The sequence below is a fragment of the Python bivittatus genome, unplaced genomic scaffold, assembly GCF_059951505.1.
Source record: "Python bivittatus isolate LINGU-HERP-01145 unplaced genomic scaffold, Pbiv_v1 ctg000700_np1212, whole genome shotgun sequence".
Classification (NCBI taxonomy): Eukaryota; Metazoa; Chordata; class Lepidosauria; order Squamata; family Pythonidae; genus Python; species Python bivittatus.
This window is the reverse complement of record NW_028277098.1, coordinates 44,151,253-44,163,266: the sequence shown is the minus strand read 5'-3', so window position 1 is coordinate 44,163,266 and position 12,014 is coordinate 44,151,253. Positions and strand designations below refer to the sequence as shown.

The following is a 12,014-nucleotide window of genomic DNA, read 5'->3' as shown; positions in this document are numbered from 1 at the left end:
ATCTACATTTGATAATCCACTTTCAATTTATCAAATGGACAATCCTTCTAGAGAAGATAAAAGAAGATAGTTCAAACTTGTTCTTATTAAGCAAATTAATTTATTTATTAAGCAAATTTATATAGCTGCCCATCTCACCAAAGCGACTCTAGGTGGCATACAACAATGTACAACAGTGTACAACTGTTCTTCCAGTTAATTCCACAGCATCTTTTTCCCTAGTATAACTAATACAGAGTTTTAAAGGCAAAAGTTCAGCTGTGTAAACTGTAATGTTGGTGACTGGTTTTTTATCAGCCATCTGAAAAACTAAAGGATAATAATTTATGTTATCATTTCCCTAAAAATAAACTAGATACCTTCAAGTCTTTTTGCTCTATATGTTAGAAAATCCAACATTTTATTTTTTAAAACATCCACAAAACCAAAACTACAAAGCACAGGACTGAAAATACAACAAAATGCATTGTGTGGGCTGCTGACAGCTCAGCTGTTTTTAATACAGGCTGACCTTCTTTACAGGAAGTGATGCACTGCTGACTGTGAAGGTCAAACAAAATCCCTAGTCCATCCTTACATTGAACTCTGCAGTCTGTACATAGCCATTTTAGCTGCAAAGATTTGAAACAACTTTGTTAATTTAGGCCTTCCAGCAAGAGAGTGACATATTAATATGGTGGCTCTGACTGACGGGAGAGAGAGAGACAGAAACCAGACTGTATTATAAATACACTGATTTAATACCAATATGATTACTCTGGTATTCTGTGTAACTGTTTATTGAGGGTATTCCTCCTAATTAGGAAGCAATGCAAAAATTGGCAAGTTGGCTTTAAAAAATCAGAATGTGGCTAATGGAGAATTGTGTATACCTTCTTGAACTGTACTGACATCATAAAATAAACCACCATGTCTTCTGCCACAACTCACCTAGGAAATACACTAATGTGTGTATAGCTTGATATTCAAGCTAACTGTAGTCTTCAATTAGCTTAGAGAAATATCAACCCAAACAACAATGAGGGAGGAGAGAGGACCTGCTTTAGTGAAGGGGTATTTATCAACAGAAGTTAAATTCCTAAATCAAATAAATACAATACAATTAGTAGCCAAGCGCAAATCCTCATAAACTGATCAGAGCCTAACTATTCTGTTCAAATAGTTTTGGAAAAAAAGATTCCTATAGGAATCCATATAACTATCTTGCAAATAAAGCAACTTCTTCAGAAGGCTCAGCACAATTGTTTCTGGTATCTTAAGGCAGGGATGCACAATCCTTAGGCTTGCTGGATTAACTGACTTGTACTTGAACTCTCATGTTCATCAAGCAAGCCTGGTATAAAAACAGCAGTTCAGGTTGGTAGACATAAGGAAATTCCGTATCAGTCATTTCTTTTAGAAGGGAGGGGGAAAAAAGCATTTTGACTGTTGCTATTATTAGACAACTGAGAGTAAGAAATGCTTGCCAATCTACTGTTAATCACACAGATTAGATGTCAGTATGTGTTCAGCTCATCTCAAACATAAAAGGAGTAGCAATCAGCTGATGAGAAGAAACCATTCATTCTGGAGCCCGTGCTGCCATTATTATCCCTTCAGGCTTCTTATGTCACACACCTACTGTCACGTTAGTACTATTTGCATGTTAACTGCACTCTAACCAATTCTTCGTATTTACAGCTAGCTGTATTACTGGCCTGTAATAATGATGGCTTTGCTATCAAACATAGTAAAGAAACTGTCTCAAACAGCAGAAGAGGGGCCTTTTCCCAGCGGGGGGCCTTTTCCCCGTGTTGGATGTCAGAGTTGTGTATTCTGTTTAGCCTATCCTGTACACCTTAAATTAGCTTCATGACCTCACAAGAGCAGTGGAGTATAGTGGTTAAGGTGCTGGACTAGGTGTGGGGTGATACAGGTTCCAGTCCTGCCTCAGCAATGGAAGCTCACTAGATGATTTGGACCACCCTCTCAGCCTAATTCATCCCATAGGATTATAGTTGTGGGTAAAAATAGGAGGATGGAGTACTATGTAAGCTGCCTTGAGCAACTAAAAGAAAGTTAGATGATCAAATAAATAAATATGCAGTGGAGGATAATCTGCTGGTACATACACTGAAGTCAATGTTGATGGCTGCTCTAATTCAGTTTATTGTGAGAGACAACATAGTGCCCTTTGTCTCAAATGGAAAAATCTACTAAGCCAGCTCTGCAACACCACTATCTTCACCCTGTGGCAAACTCATGGCAGGAACCATTTTCAAAACCAATTTCATCTATCAATCAAGCCTCAGCGATATCAGCATTCCACCTGATAACCCACACCTTACTTTTAGAACTCTTCAGCTTTGCATGCTTAAAATTTGGGTAGAATTACTTCAGTGCAGTCATACAAGATTGCAGTGTAATTGCTACTATCAAAATTGCCACTACTGTACTGCCATTTGGGGGAAGCATGTTTTGCCAATCTCTTCTTTGCCACATCTACAAGTATATGCATATCTAGGTAAGCTTATAATCAAATTTACTTGATGCCAACATTACAATTTTGTTATTAAGCCCACAGAGTTTAGCACCAGATAATAAAATAATTTTTCATTCAAAATAAACTCATGTGTACTCAAACACTCTCACTTTCTCACCTTTGGGTATTACCTATATTTAAAATTAAATTTCCTTAGGCTAAAGTACCTTCTAGTCAGCACTGGTGCATATTTAATAACTCTGCAATGTTCCAGATCAATGGGAAATGGATGATCTGACCCATAGGATGGGAATTACAAACAAGTAAAAGAAACTGAAACAAAATTGAATGTTTCTTGATGCTCACAATAAAGTCACATTTGTGAATGACTCTACTACTGAGGAAACTTACCAAATTTAGTTTCTATGGCACTTACTGTTTACAAGCATACATTATTGCCTTGAAAATTCCAACCTTGCTTCCTTTGTTCTGCCAAATTCTAATACAGAATTTGAACTTCCATTCCACTTATGCTTCAGTTTCAGGACAATTAGCATTGTGAAAAATCCATTCTCTCAAAAGAGTTATCAAAACTGCCAAGCTCTCTCTCTCTCTCTCTCTCTCTGCGTGTGTGTGTGTGTGTGTGTGTGAGAGAGAGAGAGATCATTGCTAAATAATAGTGTGTTGTTTTTTTTCACAGCTTTAGAGGAATATAAAAGAGAGTGTCAGTAAAAACAGTAATCTCAAAATAGTGAGTGAGGATCTATCCATGGGAAATTGAAGGCTTTGACGTCAGCTATCATCAAATTGTAGTGTTTTGGGGGAGGACCCATAAGCTCAATTTTAATTTCAAAGCAGTCTCCTGGGAACAGAACAGAATGGTATTTTGTTTGGCTTGGTTTAAGGTTTTTGAAAAGAAAGAAACAAAAATTCCAAAAACCAAATCTTGCGTTATTTCACAAAATGTAACTATCTTCAAAGGACACTCTCTATGGATATTCTTGCACAGTTCAGGGGAAAAGGTTACACCAACATTCATTTCCATTTTCTATTGCTGATGGTACAGGTATTGCCAGGCATCCCAGGGGTGGTTTGCTGCAGATTCAAATCTTTGAAGGCTATCGCTTCTGCAATCTTACAGTATATCAAATAAAATGGGAAAATAGAAAGGGCAGCTAAAGGTTTATAAGCTTTACATTTGTAGTTCAGATTTATACCATTACAGTAATGAGAATTCAGGAAGTTATACAGACAAGCTTGCAGAGTTATTATGGCCTTTGAGTTAACCTAATAAAGATGTTGCCTAAAAATGGATTACATTTTTTTTTCTTACAGCCGACCAGACTATCTTTGATTTCTGTGTGACTTGGAGAATTTAGACTGGAAATCCTATCTTGCACGAACAGCACAAACATGACTGAGGTAAAACTGGGTCTTGGTTGCATTTGTAACATACTAGCCAAAATGGGCCAAAACTGTTCTTATTGTTGCTGTATAGGCACAGATAACACGAGGCTGGTAATCTTGTCTATGTCTTTTCTGTATTTTTAAAAAAAACATTATGAGAAAGCCTTAATGGATCAACCCAAATGGGATGATGATGATGATTACTTATATGCCGCCCAACTCCCAATGACTCTGGGTTGTTTACAAATTGTTAAAAACATTTAAAAACAAGGAATAATTTTAAAAAAAACCCTCAAAACAACACAAAACAAAGGAGCAAAGATGGCAGAGGAAACAAACCTGGATGGGGACAAGGAAAAAAAAGAAGAGGGGCATCAATTGTCCTCACCAAAGGCCTGGGCAAAGAGCCACATCTTGAGGGCCCTTTGAAACACCAGTAGGGTGGGGGCCATTTGAATCTCATGGGGAACCTCAGACGTCAGGAGCTGGAGGTCCTTATCTTTGAACCCATCTGATGAAACTATGGCATACAGAACATTGCGCCTTGGAATTAAGAGGAGTCAATGATAAAGAGCATGAATTAATTAAAAAATGACCAAAAAAATAGATGTGTTATGTGTCCATGAAACTAAGGGAAAAGGGTGGATATAATAGACCTGAATGAAAAGCTCTCATCTTATGGGATAGGTCTACATTCACTGAAGTGAAATATAGATTTAATTATAAATTAAAGAGCTAAAATGAATGTCAGAAAGTGTGAATGTTACATAGGTTGTGCATCTGTATGAAGATTAGCGATAGCTGCATATTATGCTCCAGCAAATGATGGTAAAAGAAGAATGAGGTATTTGGGGGAAAACTCATTTGGGGGAAAACTCTGAATGAATATAATCCAGGGAAAAAATTATTCTGCTAGGTGATACCAATAGATGGCTGGGAATGAGAGGCAAAAGAGTATAGATAAAATGACTGGATGATTTAGAGACTCAAGAATATATAAGAATGATGACTGATGAGGATCTTTTCCAAAAAAGTCTGCTAGTTTTGAATATATGGTTTCAGTATAAGCCTACTCATGCTTAACATACTGTAAGTCGAAGAAATGTATATAAATCTAACAGCATGATTGACCTGATTCTTTATTGAGGGAATTAATGAATGAACTCAAGGATGTTGAGAGGTTATGAATCTGAGACAGACCATTAATTGTTAATGTCAAAAGTGCATATTAGGGGAAAACAGACATAAAAGAAAAGACACAGAATGAAAGAAAATAGAATGAAAATAGAACAACTTCAGGATGAGAAAGTATTACTGTAGTTCTGTATCAAAAAAGTAACAGAAGATAAATTAATTTTCCAACAGAATGAATAGAAAGTGGACATAAGGAAAGAAGATGTAGAAGTTACTTGGAACAGAGAGAAAAATATTATACTTCCAAGTGGTACAGAAATGTATGCAGATGATGCTGTGTTGATGGCTGATAGCCCAAATGGTTTGCAATGAAATTTAGAGAGACTATATGCATTCAGAGCCATGGACCTGAAAATGAATGTACCAAACATTAGTTTTGCATAACACAGAAAATGGAAAAAAATGATTGCGAGTCATAAATAGTGACAAATTAGAGCAAGTAGATGAGTATCTGATAAAATGTTTACTAAAGATGGGGAAAGATGGGCAAATGGATGGAGAAATTTTAAGGTGTGCAAATGCTGGTAGAAAGGTAGTAGGTAGCATATGGTTTGTTGTAAGGAATGAATACTGGCTGTGCATAATAATAAATAGTAGAATAAATAGCTATGCATAAGAGCATGCTTCTGCCCACATTGTTATATACACATGAAATGAGAATGTCTGGAGAAATCTAGGAGTAATTTGAATGCAGTGGTGTGTGCGCGGTAAAATAAGAAGAGATAGGGTCGAGAATGAATGGGAGCTGAATGTATGTGGACTGAATACAAGTGAGTGGCCCGTATGAAATAAGTATGTTGAGGTGATTTGGTTATACAGAGAGAATAGAATTGCAAAACAGATACATGAAGGAAGAGTTAATAGACTGAGAAGAAGGAGAAGATCAAGCAAGTTGTGGTTGGATGGAGTTGATGAAATGGTCAAAAAGAAAGTGGTGAGAAATTTAAAGAACACCAGGCAATGTATGAAGCAGTGGATGAATATGGTAAAAGCAAGGATGGCTTACAAACACAGAACGGTATGGAGAGCCACAGTGGATAGTATTGGTGTATACTAGATTTAGCTACACATCCTTTTCCTTTATTATCTCATTATTTAATTTCTTTTGCTTACTGTTTTACTCCCTTTCTACACTTTACATATTACTGCTTAAATGTGAACAGCTTGGTAGATGAATATCCATATAGGCCTATAGACATGTCTATCATCTGTTTCACCAGTCACTTTCAACATTATTACAAAGCTATGTTCCAGAACGGCAAAGCAAGTGTACTCACTGCATACTGATTCAGATTCATCGGATCCATCTGAACATTCCTCCTCACCATCACACTTCCATCTAGATGGGATGCAATGACCATTGTTGCAGGTAAAATCAGTCTCTGCACAGGTTTTCTTAGCTGAAAGGAGAGAAAGGATTTTTTTTAAGGAAAAAGAATAGTTCAGTTGCATAGCAAATCCTTCTTTGTTTTTAGATACACAGTAATTAATGAAAAACACTTCTTACATCCCAAGAGTTATATAATTCATCTACTCCTATATCATAAAGTATCAATGCTTCACCAGCTAGAACTGGCCGTGCCTTCAATGAGGCAATTTAAAACCCAACTGCTTTGTGAATAGGAGAATGAAGAAGAAAAGAAACTTATCACCTCTTCCAATACTTTACCTACCTTATGGGTATATGCTATGAGTAAGCTGTGTTTTCAGAGAAACAGGAAATGGGAATACAGATAAGTGGAATAAGATTGTTTTTCTGCTTGCCTGCCTTGTTCCCTCAATCACAACGGTAAAACAGATGAAGATGCTCTAAGCTAGTATTTCTAGGTCCCCTTGTGTTTCAAGCCCCAACCAGCACTTCCAAACTGGAGGATGCCAATACCTTTGGAGGGCATCAGATCAAGGAAAGCTGCTTTCAGAGATAAGGTAGAATATTACATACAAAATAAAATGGAAACTACCTGAATGCTAGTTTAGTTGATAGGCTTCAGCTAAGAAGAATGGTAAAATGAGGATTCTTAAAATTTTGTGAGAAGGGACCAACAAATCCCTTTATGAATTACAACTCACAAGATTTAAAAGTAGCGCAAGTATATTGCACAGACTTACTCAGCTGGAATCAGTAGAACATCAGTTTAAAAATAGCTAAACATAGAAATTAAGTGTTTCCATCCAGTGAGATGATTATATATGTCTGACCAAAGCCCATTCTCTAGAGACAAGAAAAGCAGCATTAAAAGACAGAGAGAGGGGCAAATATTAACTATTGTATTAAGGAACAGTGAAAAAACAAACCTCCCCACCTGATAAAATATCACTTTTATCATAAAACATACACTTGCCTTGTTCTGACATCCTAGAAAATGTTACAATGCTTTCCTCAAATAGTATTATAAGTACAGACGAGTATTCCATGAGAAATGGAGTGTATTGTTTCTGTGCACAAATCACATGAATTATGAATGATCAATAGCAGGTAGTTACCCCAGTGGCCCAGCTGATGGTTATGCACTAATGCAGAAAAAAATTACTGAAGAAGCCTACAGATTTATGTTCTTTTCCTACAACCTTTGCTTGATAATCTCTACCTTTTCTATTGATGTTATTAGTTAACTTCCTCTCAGGTAAGTAGGGTTTTCCATGTAAAAGCATATTACAGATCTTGTGTTGCTATGGATTTATTATTTTGAAATAAGATTAGACAGCCAAATATTAGGGGTACTTCAAATGGAAGAATGAAACATCCTGACCTCCAGATGTTTTAGATAACCACTCCCATACTCCTTTGCCAAGGGTCATGCTAGCTGCAACTAAGAGTGATTGAAATTAGAATTTCTGGAGAAATAACTTTCTCAGAGCTCTGATTAGTTAGATTTATTGGTAAAACAAGGATTCCAGTCAGTACTCTACTTTCAAATGAAAAACCTACATATAGGCAACTTAGCTTCAGTAGGTTTTGACTTCTGTTCTCACATTCTTTCTAAGTAAAGGAAAGAACACCTGTCTCTTTGTGGAGGAGGAGGGAAATGTGCCTGTGGATTGTTTTGAAAACAACTACTGGCCTTCTTAAAACTTGGAGATGCTAGTCTGCCTATCTCAGACAGAGGGTATGCAAGAAATACTAAGAAACTGAATTCTAACGTCTATGAATAATATTAAATCAAGGCCTTTAATCCTTTTACATTATGAATTTTCAGATGCTACCCTGATTCAGATTTCAGTTTCAGAACCTATGGAGGAAATATATGGTGTTTGCTGCTCGTGTTCATGTAGAGACTACCCTTGAAACTGAGCAGCACTTTGAGCCACAGCATTTGCATTTTAGCTATCTGATTTGTTTCAGATGAAATCTGTCCTTATGAGACTACTAGCTACGATGGACAATAAGACCTCTCCTCAAATATTTCCAAAAATTGTACTATAAACATATATTGTGCTGTATAATTTTGTCTGCTGAGCTAGATAATGGAAAATTTCAGCATGAATGGGAAACAGTGGAGAAAATAAAGCAGGTATCCATATTCTCCCCATAAGCCTGGTATGATTTAAGCCTCTACAGGTTATATTTTCATATTACATTAAAACATTACATTGATTTAATGTGTTTCAAAGAGTCTTGTTAATATGCAAAATGTATACTAACATTGTCCTCCATGGTTTCTACATTCAGCCTCAGAACTTTTCCTTCAGGACAGATTGAAAGTATTTATTATAATAAAATGTTATAGTTTAATGGCCTTCATAAAATGCATGGCCAGAATTTTTTACCATGTTGATCTGCTTTCCTTTTCAACAATGTTTGGATGTAACATTCATCCAAAATGCTCCAATATGCCTACTCCTTACTTGTTAATGCCCCAGCCTTGGCATGACAAAGCCATTTCCCCACTGATCTACCCATTATACTCTGGCTGTTATCTCTGAAGAAAAGACTGCTGGCAGCACTGGGGTCTGTCAGTGATGCTGAATAATGGAGATACAAAGCTCCCTCCACCACACAAACATGCTGGTAGCAGATGGTGCCACTGATTGCTTTGTTCCCTTGACAGTGTTCTTTGAAAACACAATTTATTATCAGGCATCACAGAGGGGGAAAAGACATACAATACTGGCAAGGAACCACCCAACAGCATTTTGAAGGTGTTAATATGCTTGGTTTTGCATCCTCACAATCAGATGGCCTGTAAGATCTTCTCCCCTGCAATGTCCAATGTGCCAACCTAACATCTGCTGATAAAACTAAAGGGACAATGCTGATGGTAAGTAAACCTGCCCAGGAGGTCCAACATTTTAAGCCAGACTGAATGGGGAAAAAGAAATCCATTCAGTTTTTCAGCTCAGCTGAACCCACCTGAGTATCTTCAATGGGCGCTGCTGAGAGACAGAGAACTCCAAGTGGTGATTATGTTTACTGCACTGGAATTCAGGGACCTTGAAATACAAGCTACTCCCAACAGCATAAATCCCTCTTTCAATTAAAACAAACCTATTTAAATAAACGCTATTGAATATGATTAACCTAAAAAAGTTAATGCCAACAATTTCATCTGCCCCAGTTGCTAAATGCAACACTTCTCTAGGGAAGATGTAGGCTCATGGCAAGGCAATACCATGAGCCCGCTCCTGTCATTATGAATGTCAATTATTTATCATTTGTAAATCACTCATTTATGTGCTAAGTACATGTAACTACAATTATCTTACTCATTCCACCCTAAACCTGTGAGGTGGGTTACTGCAATCTCCCTTTAAGAGACAGAAACTGAAACCCAGAATATACCTTAACCGCATTTATCTCAGGCTACTGCCAGCAATTTGAGGCTTTTAGCCCTCAAGAAAGCATAATCAAGGAGGCAGTAATTCTCAGCCAATCTTTCCTTGCTGAACTGCTCCGGACCACAAAAGAGAGAAGTCTTTGGAGCAATGCTTAGATCTCAGAATTCTTGTGGATCATACCTACCTCCTCAAAAATGCTTTAAATCAGCAATAATTCACGTCTATATCCGAATGACATAACTGAGTCAAAATCTGAATGGAAGAAGGCATAAAAATGGGCTAAGAAAGTGTGTGCATGTGCACAAATGTCTATGAGACAAAAACAGAAATCTAAATATTATATCATATTTGGGGTGGAGAAATTTAAAGAAGTATCCATGCCTTCCAGCCATGTCCCCTTTAAACCAGGTCTGTATACATGGTAAACAACCCATTAAGAAATACAGTATGAAATTTACTGGCTTCCTTTGCTTTATTTTTCTTCCCAACATCCAGTTACAATCATTGTTTTTAGCAAGCTAGAATGTGGGAAAGACACCCAGGTGAGCTGTCATGGTAACTCTGAATTTAAAGAAAAGTAATTAGCATTGTGGAGAGATGGTTTTTTTTTTTTTTTTTTAATGCGATGAGGAAATTTGGCTTTAGGGAATAGAGTTCTTTTTGTTTCATTTTAAGAAGAAAACAAACAAACCAAATGATACATGCCTTATTTCACAGAGCAGGTTTGGCCTGAAATAATTTCTGTGATAATTCTATATGACGTATCTTTACGAATTACTCTTGGATTTCCTACAAATTGTTTAGGCCCAAATTCCATGTCTTTTGCAAAATAGAAACATATTTATTAGGCTCTACCAGACTATATGTATCCTCATAGGAATGACACTAAAGAAGTGGGTATATATATTATAGCAATCTTTCATCCTGATGTGCTATTAGAAAACTCTTTTATCCCTACCACTGGCCATGCAGTTTGGGGAGTACTAACAATTGTAGCCCAATATGATTTGCCATGTAAAATTGGGGAAATATTTAAAAGATGCAGATTCTGCATATAAAAATATGAAGTCCAGTTCTAACCTCTGGGGCTTTCTTTTCAGAAGATATATATAACAACACTCTGCAAAATAGCTAGTAGGGATTTTACTATGGAAGAAATAAACAGTACAAAAATAAAAGGAATTATTGTTTAATCATTTGTGGATCACAGTAAACCTTTTCATTTTTAAAATGCTAGGAGTATATAGTATTGAAGTATAGTATGATAATTGAAACATAAAACATTAATATTTGCAAAAACACCACTGACAGTCCAATTCCACACATGGACTCTCAGACAAATTTTCATTGCAGCTTGAGACTATTTACCATAACTATCAAAAAGGAAAACCTTAACAGAAGCACCAAACATTTGGCTGAATGTGTAACTTGAATTTCAAAGAGTTGCCCACATGAAACAGAAAGATATAATTTGAAAACAATATATGCCTGAAAACTTCACATGAACCATAAGCTGTGGAATAACCATTCCCAACCAGATGGTCGCCAGATACGTTGGGAATACATCTCCCAGAATGTGTTCCCTGGGAAGTTAAGGAAGGCTACTGTGGAAAAGTATCTCTGTTTGTCATCTTCACTCTCTGTGGCTGTTTTCCTGCTGTAATCTCTCAGTGTAACTAAAACCACTGCAGACTTAACTGCTGTTCAGGGAGAGCAAGGAGAAAACAGTTCTCAGAGTACCAGTAGCCACCATATGTTTAATTCTGGCAACTGGTAGGAAAAGCTAAACTCAACCCAGGAGGAGTACCTCTTAAAAAATATCATAAAGATGTCAGAGGAGGTGGGAAAGCTTTGCTGTACTTATGTATTACCAAGCATTCCTCTCTGATACATTCTCTTTTCCTGGCAGCATATATAAAAAGTTTAGTTTTACTCCATGGAGCAGAACAAGAAGGATGAAACTAGAATCTAATCATAAGAGATAGGACTATAAAGCCCAGCCAAGATTTATACAACCCCAGCTATAACCATAATTCAGTTGGTGACAGAAGAAAACATGGGGGAAGCTTATCAAGTTGCAAAAGCATTATTGAAGTTGTTCTGATTAATAATATTATAAAGAACAAGGCACAAAATTCTAGTAATTTATCTCTGACAATTTCAAACACTCACCAAA

General features: G+C 36.7%; 1 protein-coding gene across 1 annotated transcript in view; it reads right to left on the bottom strand.

The window, feature by feature from the left end:
• LRP8 (LDL receptor related protein 8) overlaps nt 1–12,014 on the bottom strand; it is a 226,515-nt gene that overhangs the window by 86,627 nt on the left and 127,874 nt on the right. The window contains 1 exon segment of the mRNA XM_088153848.1: nt 6,340–6,462. Within this exon segment, the coding sequence (XP_088009974.1) occupies nt 6,340–6,462 (123 nt within the window).